The sequence below is a fragment of the Barbus barbus genome (genome assembly GCF_936440315.1).
Source record: "Barbus barbus genome assembly, chromosome: 3".
Classification (NCBI taxonomy): Eukaryota; Metazoa; Chordata; class Actinopteri; order Cypriniformes; family Cyprinidae; genus Barbus; species Barbus barbus.
In genome coordinates this window covers 20,902,032-20,926,185 of record NC_136731.1, presented here as the reverse complement: position 1 = coordinate 20,926,185, position 24,154 = coordinate 20,902,032, and the positions used below count along the sequence as shown (strand labels likewise).

Here is a 24,154-nt window from a genome sequence, read left to right as displayed (position 1 = left end):
TAAATAAGACTCACAACACAAATCAACAGACACACAGACAGAGTAGCGGTTGCTGAATGACAAAAAGCAATCGCCGGCTCCACCGCACGTGCTTTTATGCTTTCCGGTCAGTGACGTCATCCGCCTATGACGTCTCGCCCTTCCATTGGACAGATTACACTCTGGTTCAGAGCGCGGTCACGCTGAGGGCGTTCTAGCGCTTTCGACGCAGCTCGAGTTCCTGGAAGGGAACTTTGTTCGTTTTCAGAACACAATTTAAGATAGTTTGGATGAAAACTGGGAGGGTTGTGACTGTTCCATTGACTGCCAAGTAAATAACACTGTTAAGGCCCAGAAAAGTATGAAAAACATCGTCAAAATAGTCCATCTGCCATCAGTGGTTCAATCTGAATTTAATGAAGTTAACCCCGTAGCGCCATTTTGGATAATATCCGCTGGACACAAATAGCATACACTGTTCTGTGTCAGCCGCACAACAAGGACACGTTTTCTACGTTTGTTTACACATTGATTTGAACGAAAACAGTGACACAGAACAGCATACACAGTTTGCGTCCAGTGGATACTCTCCAAAATGGCACTATGGTGACGCTACGGAGGAGACAAATTGTTGAATAAAGTCGTTATTTTTGTTTTCTTTGTACAGAAAAAGTGTTCTTGTCGCTTCATTAAATTCAAATTGAACCACTGATTGCAGATGGACTATTTTGATGATGTCTTTCATACTTTTCTGGGCCTTGACAGTGTTACTTACTTGGCAGTCAATGGGACAGTCACAAGCCCCCCGGTTTTCATCCAAAATATCTTAAATTGTGCTCCGAAGACAAACAAAGCTTTTACGGGTTTGGGACCACATGGGGGTAAATGATTTTGGGGTGGAGTAACCCTTTAATCAAGACAGTTAATTAAAACAAAACAAGTATGAAATGTTATTCATCAGTCCCTGTGCAAATGTGAACATCTTTATTTGTATGAATATGCAAATTAGTAAAATAATACAAATTAATATTACATATACTAAATAATATTGCATTTATTAATAGTATTAATTTATTATTAATAATAATAATAATAAATAACAGTATTTGTAACTACCAATAAAAATAACTTTGTAAAATAATATATTATTTACTTATTATTAATACAGTTTAAATGAACCTTTTTAAATAATATATTTTCAAATGTAATATAATCCTGTCACTTCTGATTGGTACTCAAAAAAAAGTCTTATTATCCAACTTTCAGGATTCTTTGATGAACAGACACTTCAAAGCATTTATTTAAAATATAATGTTATTGTAACATTATAAACGTCTTTACTGTCATTTTTTCCCCTGGCTATTAATTGAACGGTAGTGTGAATGTAGAATATGTAAGAATACAACTTCTTTGCAGTTTTATTTAGCTACATGTTCAATATTCTAGTTTGACTGTAGCTGAACTACTTCAATTATGAACAGCTTAAAGTGGCTTTCCCAACAACAGTATAAATGATGACTACAGAAACACTGATGAAAGAGCGAGAGCGAATCTCAGGACTTACTGTCCAGCTCGTATTGGGTAATTGAGGATTCGGTCAGGTTCCTCATGCTGTAGGGGGCTGAAGACGGTAAGGCGGAGGGGAGAGGAGGCAGAGGATGGCAGCAAGGAAGACCAAAGGTAAAGAGGGAGAAGTATAAATAGAACGTATGAGAGAGAGAGAGAGAGAAACAAGAGCTGGATTAGCACATTAGCTCATGCTAGCAGAAAGGCTGACAGCTCTTCAGACTTTAAGAGAGAAACTAACTGCTGATGAGACAATTAGCACAGCCCTCATACACTGTAAAACTCTCATTACATGCATGGTAATGAGATGAGCCACTATAGAATCTGCCGTTACAGGGCAACATGAAACAAATTAGTTAGCATTTTTTCCTGAAATAGCTTATCTCTTCATGTTCTAATATATGTAGTACAGTAGTAACTTGGTTTCCAGGTTTAAGGATTGTTGGCAATAGCCATTAGTCTAATAAATAAATTAATAAAACTGAACAAAACACTCATTTATTTAACAGACATTAACAAGTTTTTTTTTGCTTGGTACCATGGTATTGCTACATATTTTTTTAAGTACATGGTAGTAATGCTACTATACATGAATATAATAGTCATCATATCATGTCAAGTCATCATATACCATGACTGTACCATGAGACAAACGACTACTGTATATATAGCACTGTAAATTTTGTAAGGGACTAGATAGACAAGTAGATACTAATCTTCGTTCTTTATTTGAGTAAATTGAATGAATGACTCACCTGTGAGCTCGGCCCAGTTGGCAGACGGGCTATTAACTGTGCGCACCGTGAAACTGCGTAGGCGGTCGTAGCGTAGTTCTCTGTAGCGTACTCGAAAACCGAGCAAAATACCATTGATCTCCTCCTCGGGGGGTGGCTGGATGTGGTTGAACAGATTATGTCATTATCTCCGTTTGTAAACACAACATTCAACAACAGATAAACACCCGTGTTCCCTCTCAGAACAGCGTGATGAATCGGACCTCACCTTCCAGCGGAGCAGCACAGATGTGGTGGTGTGTGGTGTCACAGAGAGGATTGTGGGAGCTTTGTCAGGTGCTAATGGAACACAAACAGACAGTTTGTTCAGTTAATGACTGCGGAGCTGCAAAGACCCTGATAAGACTGGAATAACCAAGAGTGGAAACCAGTTAATAATGGTGTAACTGTTAGCAGTGTTCTGGTTAAACGCCAAAGGTCAAGCATGAGGTAACCCTGCAGTTTTTCTCCTTCACTGACTGTGTCCTATTTTGGCCACATTACGTTTCATCTCAGGCCTCAGGAACTTGTTCCCGACAGCATTAAAGCGTTTCGCAGTTGCCCCTACCGTCCTGTAGAGTGGTGATTGCCTCGCTCTCGTCGCTGTACTCGCTGTCCCCAATATCATTAGTGGCTTTCACTCTGAACTGGTAGGAAGTGAAAGGCTTGAGCCTGTGAATAGGAAAAAAGCTCAGTAGGACTGTGGCACCACCAATTTTGTCCTCTATGACCCTCAAAGTTTAGAAAGTTCACCACAGGCCCAATTCAGGCTTACTTGTCTATGATGTATAATGTGGCCTCATGGTTGACCGATGCTGAGTGAACAGTCCAATTGCTGTCAGGCAGCTCTCTGTACTGGACGGTGTAATATCGGATGGGAGACAGACCATCGCTGCCTGGTTCCCATGACAACAGCACACTGCGGGCCTGGACCTCATCCTGAGGCACAACGGGACGACTTGTGGGCTGAGGGCGTGCTGAGAGGAGATCAGAGAAGCAGTTGTAATCAATGACATGTAGTAAAAAGCATCTGACCTTGTAAAGAGAGATGAAGCAGTACCTCTCTTCTCTGTAGTAACCACCAGTGCCTCTGCTGCTTCTCCCCATCCCTTTCGAGTCTGGGCCGTGAGGCGGAACACATAAACACTCTCTGGATTCAGTCCAGTCGCTGTATACTGTCGTGCACTTGGGTTGAGAACATCAACGTTGGCAGAGGTAATACTAGAAGAGTTTTTCCGGAAAGCAATCTGATATGCTAGAGATGAGACACACATAAACATTACAATCAGAGGATTCTGAATTTAATCACCATGTAACTGGTTTTACATGCACTGTTCTGAGTGGGATTCAAGCTAGAGTCAAACTGGCCTGGGAGGTAGATACATTAACAAGAATTGACCTATCGGTAAGCCCCGCCCCCCTTACTTACTGTTGCTCCCTCGGACAAACAAACGTTGCTCACTGTCTTACAATGACAGTTGCAGTGTGAAAACCTTGTCCCACAATGTTTTTTGCACAATTTTGGACACATAGGTCCACCAAATGGGAATTAAATATTCCATGGAGGGATTTATAAAATATTTAAAAATAAACACGGTGGGTAACTCGAAGCGAGGGTTTAGAGATCACAATGCAAGCGGGAGAAGTCTCATATTACAGTCGGACTTCACGATCATGGATGACAACATGCAGGATCAACACTGTTCAAGTATCACAGGGTACGATTAAATTAATGTACATTTAAGCAGTTTAATATGAAGAGACAGTGAAATTATGTAGACCTTTGTTTATGTGTTTTTGACCTACACTGTACAGGATGCGAGAACAGTCCGCTATTTAGGTTTGTACATTAGCATGGTCTCACTAACTTTAACGTTAGCTAGTTTTAGCCAGAGATACCTTGCTAAAGCACAAAATAAAATTAACGATCTGCTTGAGCAGATGAAAATTATAAATTAATGAGTGTATGACAACCAGAAAATTAACATTTTTGTCTTCATTTGTATTGGGGTTGAATACTTAGGGACAATTTGCTCTGTTTTGTTTGGATTCAGGAAATGTAATAAAATAAATGATATTGCCCATCCTCTCAGGATACATGGAATCAGTGTTACAAGTACCCCAGGCACATCGTTTTTTCCATTTTTGAAGCATAAACCCCATAAAACCAATGCGAGCTTCGGATCTTGTTTCATGTTTCTCAATGACGCTGAAACCTAAAGATGTCCAAGGTCCACTCCCCGTGCAACTGATACTCGAATGCCATTGGCTAGTCTGCGTTCGAGGGGAAGGGCTTACCGATAGGACAACTCTAAAGACTGCAGACTCTAGTACCTAAAAACTCAAGCTACAGTTCCTAGATACAGTTGCTAGTGTGCCTCTTCAAGTCAGGGAAGTTAGATCTACCTACCCAGTGATCTCTACTAGCTGGACTCTGTAAAACCTCTGTAAAACTCACTCCCATCTGGGTCAAGGCATCAATATAACTGGTCCTACTTGCCTAATTCTGGACGGGATTTGAGTCAGCATCAAACGAACATGCTAACTAGCACGCTAAAGACCACCGCCTCTTGCATCAGTTAATAGTGTGCCTCATAAGGCCAAGGAAGTGAGGTTACCTGCATAGCTATCTCTACAAGCTAGCCTTCATAACATGTATTCCCTGAAACTCACTTCAATCCAGGTCACTGCACCAATATAACTAGTCCTACTTGCCTCTTTCTGGATGGAGTTTGAAATAGCATCAAATGACCATGATATCAAGGACGGTAAAGACCTCAGCCCCTTGCATCAGTTCATAGTGTGCCCAGTAAGGCCAAGGAAGTGAGGTTACTTGCAAAGCTATCTCTACAAGCTAGCCTTACACCCATTTGGGTCATGGCACCAATAAAACTGGTCCTACTCGCATCATTCCAAGCGAGCTTTGAACCAGGGACAATTGGCACAGAAAGTGAGCATGCTAACAAAGACACTAAAAAGTAAGTTTAATACAGTACAGTGGCTAGTAATAGTCTAGCTGATGTCCTGGATCACTACTAGTTTACTCTTGTTGCAGGGCAGGTCTTGTCACAAATTTTGATCATCCATTTAGTGTAACACATTCATTGAAGGCTGGTTAACTGCACTAAATTGTAGATATTCTACATAACAGCCATGCTCCAATGAGAGAGACTTGCTGGGTGGTGGGTGGATTTTACTCATTATCACACTGATTATATAGTACAGTATATCATGTAGTAAAGAGACTACAAAAATAGTTTACCAAGGATAATGCCATTTGGTTGGGCAGGGGGTTGCCATATCAGTCTCACTGAGGAAGTTCTGACTTCAGGGAATAGGATCCCGACTGGAGGCCCAGGTACTGTTTAAAAACAATTGTCAATGTAACTAGCACACCATAAGCGAGATTAATACTTTAAAACTTATGGTGGTTGTTAGTTGTGGTTTAGAATCTCACCGTCATCAAGCGTGCGCTCAAAGATGGGTGGAGAACTAGGAATGCCATCTCCTATACGGGTGAAGGCTTGAACCTGGATCTCATAAAGCACGTACTTCCCAAGACCAGTGAGCTGGACACTATAAGTGGTATTTCCCTCTACCATCCAGAAACGCAGGGCTGACTCTGCATCCTTCTCCTTGTACACTACCTGAGAGGAAAAATAGATGCAATGGACTCAAGAACAATAAATCTGGTAAGAAGCCTGTTGTCAATGTACCTTATAGCCCAGAATTAGTCCATTGTGGTCAGTCTCTGGCACTTCACCCCAGCGGACCAGGACACTGCTGGAGGTGGTAGCAAAAGCTGAAACATTTGCAGGGCCACTTGAGGGGACTAACGAATGGAGAAAACAATTAAATAAGCAATTAACAACTGTATGAGCGATCAGACTTTCAAACAGAAACAGCATGCATTTTGTCATTCATTGTACTTGTCATATGTTTACAAGATAAAGCATATGCCAATGCAGTCTGGTTGCAATTCAGTATGTGATGGTAAAAACGTGTTGCAGACTGTACAGCCAACGGTTAATCAAACTGTGAATGACAGACTGTTTGACTGATGAGAAAATAACTTCTTTAAAAAAAAAAACTTGCATGAAACAAATAACTTTTTAATGGACTAAGCAATGGAGAGCAAACAGAGAAAAGGACCCCCGGTAATTTCACATCTCCTCCAAAGTTTCAAACGAGATCTCAACATTCTCACAAACTTGAAAGTCTATATGAACTCAAATGCATCTCATCAGTTATCTGAATTATATGATCCATTTTATTGCAATATTCTCTTTCTGTGTGCCAGCAATTGTCTCATTTATATCTATTTTTATTTATCCTAATCAATTTTAGGAGATACAAAGTCAGCTGAATCATAACTGTAAATTCCATTAAGACTCCTGGGCAATAAAAGTACAACCTTTGAGGAATAAAGTGTTCTTGTGGGCAGCCATCATAATTCATTCCAAGGTCAGCAGTGTTGCGAAAGCATTCAAGAAGGTTTTTACAAAGTACAAGAGAGGGAGGAAAGAAAGCACAGCAGATTTCTCACCTGACTCTCTGGTTCTCCTATGAACTGGTTGGCTCCACGGCCCTGGACCGATGCCATTGAACGCCTGCACTTTGACTTCATATTCTGTCCACTCTTCCAGGTCCTCAATGGTAAACTCCCTCTCCTGCCTGTCTGGGATGATGTGGGACAGGACCCCAGCCTTGGAGCCTAGACGAGAGTACTGCACCCTATAGCCCACCAGCTCTGGATTGCCATTGTATTCCCACTCTGGCAGCGGCTAGAACACAGACACATTTCAACTTTTAGCATCTTCAGAAATTTTAGCATCTTAGAAGATTTATCACCACACGACCACATCATTTCCCAGTTAGAAATATATCACCACATATGAAACATCTCCAATACCCGAACTATTTCTCCCAAAACAAAGAGATGCAAATGGAGAATTTTTTCTTAATTTCACACATGTCTCTTAAGAGTTTCAGAAGAGACAATGGGTGACTATCCACTAATAACTGTGGATTATTTGTATTTACACATACAGGTGATCTTCCTTGAAACATTTCTGCCTAATTCACAACATGTGCATTTGAGCATGAATTTGTTTTAACCTCATTCTAATGTCATGGAATTTCGAAATGAGTAATCACGCACCCGAGGTTAGATATTTGCATAAAACACAGCCAAACCATCTCCTTTATTCACCACCTTTTCTTTAGTGCCTTTCATGACTATCAGCAAACATGATTCCTTCTAAAGACACATTCCTGTCAAAGAACATGTGAAGCTGGATCCTCAAGCAATGCCAAGTGTACCATCCTCAAAACCAGTTCAAAAATAATAAACACCTTTTATGAAGACCCAGATTTAGAATCTAGCAAGCTGTACATGTAATGTTATTTTGCATCTTTTGCATCAATTCCACATTCTTTTGCCTCTTAAGCATATCGATCACATTCCAGGACACGTACCACCCATCTGAGCCACAGGCTGGTCTCGCTGGCCGTGCGGAGAGTGATGTTTGCAGGGGCGATGTCAGGAGGAGCCTGTAGGGTCTGGATCTTCCTAGATGGCTGGCTGGGTGGGCTTGTACCTACTATATTCACCTGCCTCATCCGAAATCTATAATCAGATGGTAACTTAGGATGCAGCCTACAGACAATGTATGTGAGTACATTCCATAATTCAGTGGGTGGACCTGTAGTACGTGTAGGGGTTGAGGCCCTGGACCTCAAGGGATCGTGCATCAGGCTCATTGGACAACTGATGGACCATGACCCACTCCTCGTTTTCTCCGATAACACCGATCTGCAACAAGAGAGAGAGAGAAATCAGTGATGGCTAATAAAAAGGTGACTGCTTGAGGTGAATGTTCAACGCAAATTAGTTCTGTACTACCTGAGCCTCTACCAGCCAGCGTGAGATGGATGTTTTGCCGTCATAGCCTGGTTTGAACTGCAGGGTTACTGAACGCGGGCTGATGTTAGAGATGGCAATGTTGGTAGGAGGTCCAGGTATCTCTATGGGAACAGGAAAGGTAAAGCATGCAAGATGAATGGTTGAAATGGCTCAGTGGGAAAACTAAAAGCCTTGGGAACAATATTATTGCCATTCACTCCCAATACCTGCTGATGAATTGTAAAAAAATGAAGTAAGCCACACTATATTGAACAATATACAGAAGACATTTACTTTCCACCTCACACTTATCTACCTTGCGTTCTTTGAAAAAAAAAATGCATTCAGAATCAGAGACGCACATTGTCCTTATTTGCATGACACACATTTCTGTCATCAGTTAATTTTTGCATGCAGAAGCAGAAGCTTGCAAATTAGCATCACAGGGAACAAAAAGTGAGACAAGATAGGTTTGATTTAAAAGACAGTGTGATCCATCCAGCATACCGATGGTTCATTACAAGCATCTACAGAGGACAAGGCCAAAGCATCTTTCCACAGTGTCTCGTCTCACTGTGTTTAGTGTCTGCTTCTGTCTTAGAGATGGCTGAAGATTATGAATATTAATGCACAAAGCCATCATATTCAGTGTGCCTTCATTAACTTTAATATCAAGAGTTAGGTTAATAAGGCCACACAGTAGAAAGTTAACATCCTAAGGGATGCACAACCCAGTTGTCTTTTCAGCTTTTACACTGACATCAGGGCTTAACGGTAATTATTTTTTCCTTCCTGTTCTTTCCTCTATATAAATATATATCAAATTAAATTAGGGCCGGGACTTTAACGCGTTAATTTAGATTAATTAATTACACAAAAATAACGCGTTAAATTTTTTTAACGCATTTTAAATCGCACTTATTTTTGCACCGCGGAACGTTTCTCACTGGATGAGTTTCGGCGGACTGATTATACTGGAGCACCAACTAGCGTTCAGACAAAAACAAACCACAGTGAACATGGACAAAGAAGCTGATGAGACCGCTTTGGTTGGCCCTGTGGATGGGAAATTTAAAAATCCATATGAAAAAACTTACTTCTCACTGTTCTCAGGTCAAATATTTATATGCGATTAAAATGCGATTAATTTCGATTAATTAATTACAAAGCCTCTAATTAATTAGATAATTTTTTTTAATCGAGTCCCGGCCCTAAATTAAATATTATGAACACAAATGTATGAATTAATGGGATAGTTCACTCAAAAATTAAAATTCTGTCATTAATTACTCACACTCGTCGTTCCAAACCTGTAGGACCGTCATTCAGCTTTGCAACACAAATTCAAATATTTTTGATGAAATCCGAGATCTTTCTGACCCTGCATAGACAGCAACACAACTGACACGTTCAAGGCTAAGAAAGGTAATAAGGACATCGATAAAATAGTCTATGTTACATCAGTGGTTCAACCTGAATTTTATGAAGCGTCGATAATATTTTTTTTGTGTACAAAGAAAACAAAAATAACAACTATATTCGACTATTTCTTGTCTTCCGTGTCAGTCTTTGATGCGCGTTCACTAGAGTACCACAACCCTTTGCTGTCTATGCAGGGTTAGAACACTCTCTGATTTTATCAAAAATATCTTAATTTGTGTTCCGAAGATGAACAAAGAAGGTCTTACAGGTTTGGAACAACATGAGGGTGAGTAATTAATGACAGAATTTAAATTTTTGGGGGAACTATCCCTTTAAAAATTATACACCACATTCTTACCATTTGTGGACAGTAAGACATTTTTTCTCAGCAGTGTTTCTACTGTTTTATTTGATTGAAACAGGTAAAATTGTAAAAATATGAACTATTACAATAAAGCAAAATCAGTTTTCTATTTTTATATATTTTAAAATGTAATTTATTCCTGTGATCAAAGCTGGATTTTCAGCATAATTACTCTAGTGTCACATGATTCTTCAGAAATCATTCTAATATGCTGATTTGATGCTCAAGAAACACTTCTTATTTTCATCAATGTTGGAAACAGTTGTGATGCTTAATATTTTAGTGAAAACGGTGATACTTTTCAAGATGCTTTGATAAATAATTCAATAAAACATTAATTTATTTGAAATATAAATCTTCTGATCTTTTGTAACACTATAAATGTGTGTATATATATATATATATATATATATATATATATATATATATATGGGTATTGAGAGTAGTTGAAAAATAAAAATTGGACTGTGTCCTATGGTGTGACATAGCAAAAATGTAGAAAAAAAAAAACTTAACATAAAATTAACATGAGAAAAATATATCTTCATTCTTATTAGTTATTTTTTAAAAATTGTTTTTACATTTTTTCGTCACAACATATATATACGTTTATTTTTAAATCATTACAATTATTTTTGGAAAATTATTACTTCACAAAAATGTTCAATAATAATTAATTATGCAAATTATACAGTCATTCTATTATAATTTTTATGTTTTCATATTATTACAGTTATCATATTATTTTGTTATCATTATTATATAATACAGAAAACTCGAGACACTTTGCTAGAGAATGATGACATACATGACGCCATCGCTGCAATCCTGGAGTAAGAGAAAACATGAGAAGAAACTCACCTGGCGGCACACCAGAGGAAATGGTGGAGGACGACAGCTGACCTTGACCTTTGGAGGTCATACCGGCCACCTGAATGGTGTAGGTAGTGAGTGCGGTCAATCCGGTGACCCGGTACTCCTGTGTCATGTTGGGCAAGTAATGCGTGACGCGAGTGTTTGTTCTGTTGAATTCCTCCCAGGAAATGCGATACCCTGCAGGCACAAGATAGAAAGTGGTTCAGCAGACAGCCAGAAGATCAGGAGAAATCGCTAAAGGGGGTGGTTCAGAGACCTGTGAGCATGCCGTTCTTCTCCGGTGGGTCTTTCCAGCTGACTTTGAGAGACGTGTCCAGGATTTCTGTGAAGCTCAGGTGACCTACAGGTCCAGGAGCTGAGCATACAGACAACCACATTGAGTCAGAACATTGAACAGAACATCGTCACGGGTCAAGACGGATAGAGTACGTAAAAAAGGACACTCACTGTCTTCGTGGGTGCGTATGCGCAGCGAAGTGCTACGAGGACCATCTCCCGGCGTAGTGAAGCACAACACGCAGGTGAAGTACTCTGTGAACTTCTTCAGTCCGGCAATGTAACCTACATGAACACTGTCTTGAAAATTGGGTCTCACAGTAACCAAGGTAACATCTTCCTGGTGGCCTGGTTCCCATGCCAACAGCTGAAGTAAAAAAACAAACAGATGTGACCACTATCGCTTAGCACAAGCCAATGTGAATCCTGCTGCTGTCTCAGCATGACATATATTGGAAGTAATTAAAGCATTATTATAAAATGGGCACTGCACTCTTGTGCTCGACCACTAGAGGGCAGTGGATGGATGCTCACCTTGTATCCCTGGTTGATTCCATTGATGAACTGTGGGCTTGGAGCACTCCATGTGAAGCGGACTGTGGTGGAGTTCACAGCCTCCACCTGGACGTTCCCTGGTGGGACCGTGGGCACTGGAAAATTGAAGATTTGTCAAAGTGAGATGGTGAGGGAAATCAAAGAGTGGACGATGATTTATTTTTGTGACATCTATTAGACATGGTATATAAACTCTTATCTTACATAAAATAATTAAAAGTAGTTAGTTTAAATTGGTGATTTTGGCCTGTCACACCTCACAGGTCTGTATCTAGCCCTTATATAATACAACAATGTCATAAATGTGACATAATCTGTCATAATTTCTGTAGCAATGTTACATTTGATATGAAATGTTTAGTCATATTCATATCAAATTATAAACTAAATTTAATGACCAAAAACATATTCAGCTGTGACCCACATGTTGTGCGCAACCCTGTAGCTGTATGATTTCTCCACATTACAAAATAAATTTAATATTCCTTAAAATTGTGACGTACAGGAAGTGACATCATTTGGGTGCTTTCTTCAGCATGGCAAGAGGTAAATCTCATCTAATTTTTTCCAGTTTCAGTTCTTAGTTCATTGATGGTATTTGTTAAGCTTAAATATTCAACCCTGTTACAGTAAGAAAAAATATCAAACAAATAATTTATTTTATAAGAACTATTAATCAAAATAAAACAGTCTGATATAAAATTTGATACTCAATCTGTTGAAATTATATTAACATGTAATTATTATCTAATTTTAATGACCAAAAACAATTGTTTAGCTGTGACCTGCATTTTGTGTGCAACCCTGTAACTGTGTGATTTTTCCCTGTTACAAAAAAATTTAACTGTGACACACAGGAAGTGACATCATTTGAACGCTTTCTTCAACGTGATGACAAGAGAAGTAAGTCGTCTTATTCCATTTTCTAATTTTTTACACAAATTGAAGTGTTGATGGCATTTGTCAAGCGTAACTATTCAACCCTGTTACTGAAAAAATGAAAATAGATAAACAAATAATTTTCTTTAATTCAACTTATATAATAAATCATCTAAAATATTTAATAATAAATTAAACTTTAAATCTGTTGATATAAGATACTCTCAAGATCCTCACCGCCTTGCAGGGTCCATTCTGTGACTTTGGGGCTGTAGACGCCCTGGCCTGCCCCATTATAAGCAGCCACCTCAATCTCATAGTTGGTCCAAACGATGAGGTCCTCCAGTAGGAGATTTGTTTGGTCTGGGTTGGTGATGTTCTTCATCTGACAGTCCACCGGTAAGCCAGACAGACAGTACCTGAGCGGCATGGTGGGAACAGTGTGAGACAAGGGAAAAGCATCAGCCCCGTGACTTTTGAGACTCAAAAATAGGAGTTCTCGTTGAGAGGACACTATTGGCTCCAATGGGTTGTGAAGCAGACGAGGGCCGGTGTACTCTAGAAGATGAAGTGCTGCTGAGAGCAGCTTGATTGTGTAAAGAACAGTCCCAGAGATCTCTCACCTGATGATGTAACCTTGAAGCGGCCCGTTTTGGTTGCTCTCGGGGGGAGGCTGCCACTGGATCATGATGGACTGGTTGGTTCGGCCACTGGCTATCACTGTCTGGGGAGGGGCGCTGGGGGGCTCCTCGGGTAATGATACTCTAAAAACAGGGAATTGGGAGAAAGAACAAAAGAGATTAAAAGAGAAACTGGAATGGCCAGTTGAATACAATCCGAATTCCAGAAATGTTGGGACATTTTTTATATTTGAATAAAATGAAAACTAAAATACTTTCAAATCACATGAGCCAATATTTTATTCACAATAGAACATAGAGAACATAACAAATGTTTAAAAATGTTGAAAATTGTAAAACTTTTTGCACAAAATGAGCTCATTTCAAATTTGATGGCTGCTACAGGTCTCAAAATAGTTGGGACGGGGGCATGTTTGCCACTGTATAGCATTTCCTCTTCTTTTCAAAACAGTTTTGAAGACGTCTGGGCATGGAGGTTATGAGTTTCTGGAGTTTTGCTGTTGGAATTTGGTCCCATTCTTGCCTCATATAGGTTTCCAGCTGCTAAAGAGTTTGTGGTCGTCTTTGACATTTTTTCATTTAATGATGTGCCAAATGTTCTCTATAGGTGAAAGATCTGGACTGCAGGCAGGCCAATTCAGCACCGGGACTCTTCTACTATGAAGCTACGCTGTTGTAATAGCTGCAGTATGTGGTTTTGCATTGTCCTGCTGAAATACACAAGGCCTTCCAAGAAATAGACGTCATCTGGCGGGGAGCATATGTTGCTCTAAAACCTTTATACAGGTGCATATCAATAAATTAGAATGTTGTGAAAAAGTTTATTGTTTTTTATTGTAAGTTATTTCAAAAAGTGAAACTTTCATATATTTTAGATTCATTGCATGTAAAGTAAAACATTTCAAAAGTTTTTTGTTTTAATTTTGATGATTAGAGCTTACAGCTCATGAAAGTCAAAAATCAGTATCTCAAAATATTAGAATATTTACATTTGAATTTCAGTTAATGACCATCCCTACAGTATAAATTCCGGGTATCTCTTGTTCTTTGAAACCACAATAATGGAGAAGACTGCTGACTTGGCAATGATCCAGAAGACGAACATTGACGCCTTCCACAAAGAGGATAAGTCACAGCGGGTCATTACTGAAAGGTGTGGCTGTTTACAGAGTTCTGTATCAAAGCATATTAAATGCAGAGTTGACTGGAAGGAAGAATTTGGGTAGGAAAAGGTGCACAAGCAACAGGGATGACTGCAAGAATACTGTCAAGCAAAGCTGATTCAAACACTTGTGAGAGCTTCACAAGGAGAGGACTGAAGCTGGAGTCAGTGCATCAAGAGTCACCACGCTCAGACATCTTCAGGAAAAGGGCTACCAAGCCACTTCTGAACCAGAGACAACGTCAGAAGCATCTTACCTGGGCTGTGGAGAAAAAGAACTGGACTGTTGCTCAGTGGTCCAAAGTCCTCTTTTCAGATGAAAGTAAATTTTGCATTTCATTTGGAAATCAAGGTGCCAGAGTCTGGAGGTAGAGTGGAGAGGCACAGAATCCATGTTGCTTGAAGTCCAGTGTGACGTTTCCACAGTCAGTGATGATTTGGGCTGCCATGTCATCTGCTGGTGTTGGTCCACTGTGTTTTCTGAAATCCACAGTCAATGCAGCCATCTACCAGGAAATTTTAGAGCACTTCATGCTTCCTTCTGCTGACAAGCTTTATGGAGATGGCCAGTGGCCCACACTGCCAAAGATACCAAAACCTGGTTCAATGACCATGGTGTTACTGTGCTTGATTGGCCAGCAAACTCGCCTGACCTGAACCCCATAAAGAATTTATGGGGTATTGCCAAGAGGAAGATGAGAGACACCAGACCCAACAATGCAGATGACCTGAAGGCCGCTGTCAAAGCAACTTGGGCTTCCATACCACCTCAGCAGTGCCACAAACTTATCACCTCCATGCCACGCCGAATTGAGGCAGTAATTAAAGCAAAAGGAGCCCCTACCAAGTATTGAGTACATATGCAGTAAATGAACATACTTTCCAGAAGGCCAGCAATTCACTAAAAATGTTTTTTTATTGGTCTTATGAAGTATTCTAATTTGTTGAGATAGTGAATCGGTGGGTTTTTGCTAAATGTGAGCCTAAATCTTCACAATTAAATGAACCAAAGACTTAAACTACTTCAGTCTGTGAGCATTGAATTTATTTAATACACGAGTTTCACAATTTGAGTTGAATAACTTTTCCACGACATTCTAATTCATTGAGATGCACCTGTATACCTTTCAGCATTCATAGTGCCTTCCAAAAAAAATGCAAGCTGCCCATACTGTATGCATTTATGCACCCCCATACCATCAGAGATGCTGGCTTTTTAACTGAATGCTGATAACACGCTGAAAGGTCTCCCTCCTCTTTAGCCCAGAGGACACGGCGTCCGTAATTTCCAACACGAATGTCAAATTTGGACTCATCTGACCATAGAACACTTTTCCACTTTGAAACAATCCATTTTAAATGAGCCTTGGCCCACAGGACACGACGGCGCTTCTGGACCATATTCACATATGGCTTCCTTTTTGTATGAAAGCACTTTAGTTGGCATCTGCAGATGGCACAGCGGATTGTGTTTACCGACAGTGGTTTCTGGAAGTATTCCTGGGCCCATTTATTAATGTCAATGACAGAATCATGCCGAGGAGTGATGCAGTGTCATCTTTTAGGAAAAACATTTTCTTATCGATGTATAAATAATGTTCCCTTCCAGGAACTTCGAGCTGCGTCGAAACGCATATGGGAACGCCTTCAGCATGACCAGGCTCTGAATATGATGTGTAATCAGTCAAACAAGGGTGAGGCGTCACGGGCGGGGTGACGTCACGACCAGGAAGTATAAAAGCACGTGCGGCGGAGCCGGTATCAGCTTTTTGTCATTCAGCAAGCGCTCTGTGTGTGTCAGTCTTATTTACTGTTGTTTGTCCTAGTTTTAAGTGGAAAGCATTCAGTATCATGCCAAAGCCAAGGGCAAGCTCAGGGGTGAAGCTTTCAGACCACGTTTTAAGTTGTGCGTGGTCTGCCTGGGTGCAGAGCACGCAGAATCGGTCTCCGCACCCGGAGGGCTCTCTTCGAGAAGGGAGCCTTCGCGAGCTCCCCACGCGGTGCCGGTCCCGCTGCTACCGAGGCAGAGCGGCGGCTGCACTCGTGGGGCTCGCAGGCTGATCTGGCTGGCGAGTGTGAGACGGGCATGTCCTTATCTCCTCCCGTATCCGCCAGATCTGGCGCCCCGTCTCTCAGTGTGGAAGCGGTCTCGTCCCCCGAGACGAGGGCTCAATGCTTCGTCTCTCTTCCTCTAAGGAGGTTGATGTGACGAGCGTTCACGAGGTTTCGCCGCCTCTGTCGCCCCAATATGATATAACTATGAGCTTTGTAAGCTACAGTGTTTGCACAAGCACAAAGAGAAAAATAAGCCGGTCCCGCTTCTGCCGTAAAAAAGAGAGAAAAAAAGGCAGAGCGGCGGCTGCGCTCGCGGGGCTTGCAGGAAAAAAAAGAAAAAGGCTGATCTGGCTGGCGAGAGTCAGACGGGCATGTCCCTATCTCCTCCTGATCTGGCGCCCCGTCTCTCGGTTCGGAAGCGGTCTCTTCCCCCCGAGACGAGGGCTCAACGCTTCGTCTCTCTTCCTCCGAGGAGGTTGATGTGACGAGCGTTGACGAGGTTTCGCCGCCTCTCTCGCCCCAGTGTGAGGAGCTACTTCTACACAGGAGCCTTCCGTTTTCCCCGATCTCCTCACCGAGGTGTCGAGATCGCGGGTGAAATCTTTTCGTCCCGACCATTCGTTCCCGCGGGAACTGAATGAGCACGGGTATGCGGCGATGCCGCGGGTTGAACAGACGCTTGCGAGCTATCTGTCTCCCTCTACGGCATCGCCTTTGAAGGCTCCTGCTCTGCTTACAACATCTTTGGTGGGCAGAAGGTATGCGCGCTCTTTAAACGCAGCCTCCCCCGCATACCAGCTCCTCGCGCAAAAAGGTCCTGACGGGCGAGCCCCAGGACCGCGGCACACGGTGACCGTCTCCCCTCGGTGCCCTCCGGGGATTTGTCTGTCAACCCTGCAGTTCAGCAGGTCCCAGCGAGTGTTACTCTCAGGTTCTTCCGCCTGTGATTTCAGCGGGCCTGAGAAACTCGCCTCAGCCGCCAGATTACGCATCTCATTCTGGTGCGCCGCATCGAGACAGCGGTCTGGCCGCTTCTCTGAACCCAGAGGTCAGTCTCGAGAGACTGATTCCCTTAGAAGATCATTGGGCAGCGAGCTGCCGAATGTGTCTCTTTGGGTCCTGCCTTGCAGGGTCTGGTTCGTTCAGAGGTCCTGACGGGTGAGCCCCAGGACTAAGGAGGACGACCCCTACTGGGGTGGAGCGGCTTACACCGCGGCACACGGTGACCGTCTCCCCTCGGTGCCCTCCGGGGATTTGTCTGTCAACCCTGCAGTTCCAGGGCACAGCAGGTCCCAGCGAGTATTACTCTCAGGTTGTTCCGCCTGTGATTTCAGCGGGCCTGAGAAACTCGCCTCGGCCACCAGATTGCGCGTCTCCTGCCGGTGCGCCGCAGCGAGGCAGCGGTCTGGCCGCTTCTCTAACACCAGAGGTCAGTCTCGAGAGACTGATTCCCTTAGTAGATCGTTTGGCAGCCTGGCAGCGACTGCCGAATGTGTCTCTTTGGGTCCTGCGGACGGTAGAGGCTGGCTATTCCATCCAGTTCGATGGGCCACCTCCGCTGTTCAATGGGGTCTGTGTGACTACGGTCCACCCCGAGCAGGCTCTGGTCTTGGAACAGGATGTCGATACTTTGCTGAGGAAGGAAGCCATCGAGTTGGTTCCTCCTCACGAAGTCCACGCCGGCTGCTACAGCCTGTACTTCATTGTTCCAGAGAAGGATGGGGGGCTGAGGCCCATACTGGATTTGAGTCTTCTGAACCGCTCAGCCAGAAAGCTGAAGTTTAAGATGCTCACTGTCAGGCAGATCGTGTCTCAAATCAGGTCCGAGGACTGATTTGTCACGACAGACCTCAAAGATGTCTTTTTCCATGTACCCATCCTTCCCTCTCACAGGGAGTTCCTGAGGTTCGCTTTCGGGGGCAAAGCGTATCAGTATCGGGTTCTTCCCCTCGGCCTAGCACTCTCACCCCGCACTTTCACCAAGTGTGTGGATGCGGCACTGGTCCCGTTGCGACTGCAGGGCATCCGCATATTCAATTATATCGACGATTGGTCGATCCTCGCTCAATTAGAGCGGGCGGCGATTCGGCATCGAGGTGTCGTTCTCGCTCACATGAAAGATTTGGGGGGTTAAGACTAAACGCCAAGGAAAGTGTGCTTTCTCCAGCTCAGAGAACCACTTATCCAGGTGTAGTGTGGGATTCGACCACGATGCAGGCTCGTTTGACCCCTGCTCGGATCGAGTCGATCCTCACGGCAGTCGAGAGAGTGTGAGAAGGCCAGCCATTCACTGTCAAGCAGTTTCAGAGACTGCTTGGGCTCATGGCAGCTGCGTCCAGCGTGATTCCTTCTGGCCTGCTGTACATGAGGCCCCTACAGTGGTGGCTCAAGACCAAGGGGGTCTCCCTGAGGGGAGACTTGCTCCGCGCTGTCAAAGTGTCACACCGCTGTCCGTGCCTTAGACATGTGGAGGAATCCTTGGTTCTTGTCCCGGGGCCCAGTGCTGGGAGCTCCTTGTTGCCGCGTCTTGCTAGTGACGGACGCTTCCCTCACCGGTTGGGGTGCGGTCATGAGTGGCCACCCTGCCCGCGGTCTGTGGAGTGGTCACCACCTGACGTGGCATATCAACCAGCTAGAGATCCTAGCTGTGTTCCGTGCGCTCAAGCACTTCCTCCCAGACCTAAGAGATCACCACGTGCTGGTGCGCACCGACAGCACGGCAGTGGTCTCTTACATCAACCACCAAGGAGGTCTGCGGTCGCGCCCCTTGTATAAGCTGGCACACCAGATCCTTGTGTGGTCCCAGGGCAAGCTCCTATCACTGAGAGCTGTGCACATTCCTGGGCATCTTTATGTGGGAGCAGGCGTCCTGTCGAGACAGGGGCCGAGGCCCGGGGTATGGATGCTTCACCCCGAGGGGTGAAGCAGATGTGGAAGGTTTTGGCCAGGCACAGGTGGACCTCTTCGCCACTCGAGAGTCAGTGCAATATCCCTTCTGGTTCCTCCAGCTTCTCCGGGACTGGACGCTATGGTACAGAGCTCTGAGTGAGCTCTGACTCCCGCCGGTGGGAGTCAGAGCTCACTCAACCCGAGGTGTGGCGGCCTCCAAGGCCTTCTGGGCAGGTGTTCCATGCAGGACATCTGCAACGCAGCTGGGTGGTCCATGCCCCTGACTTTCGTTAGGTTCTATGACCTCGACATCCGAGCCACTCCCGGCTCCTCTGTCCTTTCGTCCTGACACCAGGCAGGGATTTGTCAGTCTGGCGGCGTTGGTATCTCGTTCCCATATGCGTTTCGACGCAGCGTCTCGTTCCCTTCAGGGAACCATGGTTACATACGTAACCTGAGACGTTTTTGTGCTAACATTTTTAGAACGTTACTAAAGACCATATAACTTTGAATGAACTTTCTATTAATGTTGCAGAGAGAATTTTGAGAGAACCTTGCCATAATGTTCTGAGAACAATCCATGTTAGCTGGGATAGTACATGTGTGACATTGACTATGTATGTACTGATTGTATCCGTATGTTGTTGTAATGCACGAGTTGAAGGTGAATAACGATTAAGAACTTTTATGTTCCATCTCGGAAGCCTGTATTTCGAGCAGAAACCCTCGAGATACGTGCCTCCTCTCCGCATGGAGATGATCAAAGACGCCACAGCCAAAATTGGCTAATGCAAGAGAGCAAAAAAATCCAGCAAGACTCTTCTTAAATCTATTTAACTTGACATCTTGATATCTCCTGCGTGAGAGCCGCAGTTCTGTGGCTGAGATAAAGCGCAGTGTTTTAGGATCAAAGAAATAGGCGCGGATCCTTGAGCGGTGCAGTGCTGTTATGTCACCCCCACCTCTGCGGATTCCTCGTCTGAAAGCGCTGAGAAGAATGTCTTCTGATCAGTGTGCATGCAAGTTGCAATACGAGTGGAAGCTGTTAGCTGAATGAATAGATCTGGTGCGAGATGAGCTCAGAGTCTGTGGGAATAAACGGATGGCACTGTTTTGCATCAATGCGTAAGTTTGGGGTGTGTTTGTCAGAATCAATGAGGTTCATAATACCTGTTAGCATTCCCATTCATCACAATGGCAGCTGCTCACTCAGAAAGTATGTGATTTTTAAATCTGCCATCATAGCTCTAGGGCGATCGGTTTAAATCAATGCAATAACTCACCCATAATAAATAAAAGATACTCATTTGTCACCAGCTACTGGTCTAAACATCTAATTAATTTGTTCACTGAAGATTATTGTTGAACCGATTCAAACGACTTAACTTCTGGAGGTTCATGTGACACTGAAGACTGGAGTACCGATCAGCTTTGCTATCACAAGAATAACTCTTACTTTAAATATTTTTGATCAAATAAGTGCAGTCTTGGTAAACATAAGAGACTGTCTGCAGTTGCTAAGCAGTTAAACCTTGAACCTAGTTTTACATATGCTAATTAACATGATAAATTAGGTGTCGAATGATGAAACCTCCACAAAGACTTCCACACCTCTTCAACCACTAGTAAGTGTGTTGGAGAACAATGTGGCATTTTCATAATAGCGTGTTGTTCATTTTCACCCTCAGGGATATTAGCTCTTGACGGGGCATTGCATCAGCAACATGTTTTTTTCCCTAATATTTTCCCGGTCTGTTTCTTTTAAGTCCGTTGAGGACTTGGTATCCTGGACGGCAGATTATTGATTTGCCACAGCTGTGCATGCGCAGGATGTTGCAGACGGGCAAAGAAGGTTTACTTTCCACATACTCTCAGATCTCATTCTCAATCATTGATTCGAGCTTGATTTTTCCATTTTCAATCAGCCTCCCTCCCGCTGTAAAGGCAGCAAACATGCCACACTCGCCAGCTGATCTGAAGCAACTCCAAATGTGATTGTTCTATCAGATTACAAGAATCAAATATCTGCTTCCTTCATAGCAGGATCCCTTAAGACACAGCAGATATTAATATTAATGCGCAAACACATCATATTCATGCAGAAATGTTGTTCGGCGTTTTCACGGTTTTTGGGGCATCTTTGAGTCAGAATGTCTCAGACGTCACAGGCGCTCTCTTGAGATCTGAGCACGTTTGAAGGCGTGAGTCACTTGGCGCTCTTTGTAATGCTGTAGTAGACAGAGTGGAAAACAGTAACTGTCAAGTGGATTTAGCTGGTTTTGACGCAAAAGAAAATCTAACTTGTTAAAAACCAATGGTTTGTCTAAAGTGATATTTAAAAAAAAAGTTATGTTATTCACTAATTACCTTATCATTACCTTTAAAATGAAACTACTGAACCTGATCATAAGAACCTGATAGAAAATGCTCATTTAAAAGAAATGAATTCGGATGGATTTAGAGGGTTTTTCATCTGAACTCTTCAGTTGTACAAAAGCTGCTAGAAATCTCTCAGTGCACGGTTCCATTCCTCACAGCACTGCGGGTTGCAGGCTCCGATTCAGCTGAATAATGCACTACCTCCCTCCTCACAGGGGCTGTAGCGAGAAAAAAAAGTCTTCCCACTTTTGCCAGGCTTTTGTGGCTGTTCCTCCACTCCTAGGTGCGATTCTCACAGACATGTCTGCACTAGTCCTCGGAACACCCCAGGAAACCCTGTTAACTGACCGTTTGATGGAAAGTGTCGACTGAAATCACTAGCTACAGTCTGATCGGCCGGGATTATTCACTTCTGGAAGTAAAAGCGCATCAGCTTTCCTAGCAGTCTGTCTGTGCAATGAGGAAAACAATTTCCACCACTGAATAAAAAAAAGGTAATTGCGACATTTCATTTCACAATTCTGACTTTTTTTTTTCAAAATTGCATTATACAAACTTGCAAATCTGACTATTATTCTGACTATAACGAGTAGACCAGACGACATTACACTACTCACTTAGTATGTCCACAAGGTGGTGGCACTTTTGCCATACATTTGTCGGAACAATAAAATAATACAATAACAACAACAACAACAAAATCAAACTCCTGTAGATGTGACAACAAAAGACGCACTTAAGTGCTTATGTGAATCGGTTAAACAATACACAAATAATTAAATACGGTTTAAAAGAGTACAGACATTTTTATTTGTCATAACATCTGGAGAAATATTGCACAGACACTGGGCAAACATGAAACTTGGAAGTTTGCATGTGTTGAGTACTTCTACTGTATGTCAGTGCACGCTATCAATTTGAGCAGAAACACATTATATACATTTTATATATATATATAATATATATATATATATATATATATATATATATATATATACACACACACATTTTTCCTCATCAGCATATTATGGTATATTGACTATAAATTTGCCCCTAAATGGCATGTGCCAAACTGAACTGTGATTGGTAGCTTTCCATTCAGTCAGACGGTCTCTTTTTGTCAAAGCAGGAGTACTTGACCTGAATAAACTTTGATGAAGACCAGACTTCTTGCTATAGTCAGAAAAACTGGCTATGTAAACACTTTCTTCCTTGAATGTATTTAGGCTTTAAGAAACTGATCATTTTGTTAACACTGAATCTCACAGTTTGACGTCCAAAGCTTCAGGCTTAGCTGTGAGGATAGAAAAGGTGATCCAATGTTTCTCGCTTTTTGAGTCCCAGACTCACCGCACTGTCTCCCTGCTGAACTGGCCCTTTCCCACGTCATTAATGGCACACAGGCGGAACTGGTAAGAACGTGCCGGGATGAGGCCCCCCACGATCACGCTGGAGGCTTCTGGATCGATGTTGGCCAAGAGCACAGTCCAAGGTGCATCTGTCACAAACAGAGACATTCAGAATGGACTCCAGAGCTGAAAGAAGAGTGACAGAAAAATACAGCAGGCCAGAAAACTCACTGTTCTCTGACACCTCCAGGATGTAACGGATGAGCGGGCTGTTCCCGTCAAAGGCCTGGGCCCAGGTCAGGTTGATGGTTCGTCTCTCTGAGCTGCTGAGAGTGGCGATGAGGTTCTCTGGAGCATGAGGTAACTGCCTACAGACACAGAAAGAGCAAAAAGAAAATAATAAAAATCGATAATAATTTGAACATTTTACAACAGTTAACACTGCATTTCAATTCAGTTTTATATATACACTACCATTCAAACGTCGGTAAGATTTTTGTCTTTGAAAGCTTGCAAAGGCTGTATTTACTTGATAAAAAAAATACAGTAAAAACGGCAAAATTGTGAAATACTATACTGTTTTCTTTTGTAAAGTTTTAAAAAATTTAATTTATTCCTGTGATGCAAAGCTGAATTTTTAGCATCATTACTGCAGTCTTCAGTGTCACGTGATCCTTCAGAAATCATTCTAATATGCTGATTTGCTGCGAAATGTCAAGAAACATTTCTTATTATTATCAATGTTGAAAAGAGCTGTGCTGCTTAAAGCCCGGCTCACACTGTGCGATTTTGGCCACGATTTGATTGTCTGAGACTAATTTTAAAATCCTAAAAGATTCCTATAATCCTAGGCTAAAATCGGTTGTCTAGTTTGACATGTTCACCGACAGCCGATTAATGGCCGTTGCGATCAATTTATTCCTCCGATTAACTTCTGGCAGTGTCAGAAGATTTCAGACACTTTCTGAGAAGGGTCTGGCTGCAGACGTGCACTCTCAGACGCACGCATGCGCAGTTTTAAGTGCACGCACAGGCCACTTAATGTGATACAGGATTTAACGATCGCACAGAAAATTGTGTAAGT

At 42.6% G+C, this 24,154-nt stretch overlaps 1 protein-coding gene across 1 annotated transcript in view; it reads right to left on the bottom strand.

Annotated features, from left to right (window-relative positions):
* The window catches only part of LOC306845240 (protein sidekick-2-like), a 112,155-nt gene that overhangs the window by 31,647 nt on the left and 56,354 nt on the right, over nucleotides 1–24,154 (bottom strand). The window contains exons 13-33 of the mRNA XM_079377927.1: nucleotides 23,302–23,438; nucleotides 23,072–23,219; nucleotides 13,219–13,359; nucleotides 12,833–13,014; nucleotides 11,696–11,811; nucleotides 11,333–11,528; nucleotides 11,142–11,240; nucleotides 10,871–11,062; nucleotides 8,224–8,345; nucleotides 8,024–8,133; nucleotides 7,797–7,947; nucleotides 6,865–7,102; nucleotides 6,035–6,150; nucleotides 5,776–5,965; nucleotides 5,581–5,679; nucleotides 3,379–3,573; nucleotides 3,094–3,295; nucleotides 2,887–2,990; nucleotides 2,548–2,618; nucleotides 2,301–2,436; nucleotides 1,544–1,600 (exon numbers count right to left, since the gene is read on the bottom strand). Coding sequence (XP_079234053.1) covers nucleotides 1,544–1,600; nucleotides 2,301–2,436; nucleotides 2,548–2,618; nucleotides 2,887–2,990; nucleotides 3,094–3,295; nucleotides 3,379–3,573; nucleotides 5,581–5,679; nucleotides 5,776–5,965; nucleotides 6,035–6,150; nucleotides 6,865–7,102; nucleotides 7,797–7,947; nucleotides 8,024–8,133; nucleotides 8,224–8,345; nucleotides 10,871–11,062; nucleotides 11,142–11,240; nucleotides 11,333–11,528; nucleotides 11,696–11,811; nucleotides 12,833–13,014; nucleotides 13,219–13,359; nucleotides 23,072–23,219; nucleotides 23,302–23,438 — 3,002 coding nt within the window. The remainder of the gene's footprint in view (nucleotides 1–1,543; nucleotides 1,601–2,300; nucleotides 2,437–2,547; nucleotides 2,619–2,886; nucleotides 2,991–3,093; nucleotides 3,296–3,378; nucleotides 3,574–5,580; nucleotides 5,680–5,775; nucleotides 5,966–6,034; nucleotides 6,151–6,864; nucleotides 7,103–7,796; nucleotides 7,948–8,023; nucleotides 8,134–8,223; nucleotides 8,346–10,870; nucleotides 11,063–11,141; nucleotides 11,241–11,332; nucleotides 11,529–11,695; nucleotides 11,812–12,832; nucleotides 13,015–13,218; nucleotides 13,360–23,071; nucleotides 23,220–23,301; nucleotides 23,439–24,154) is intronic.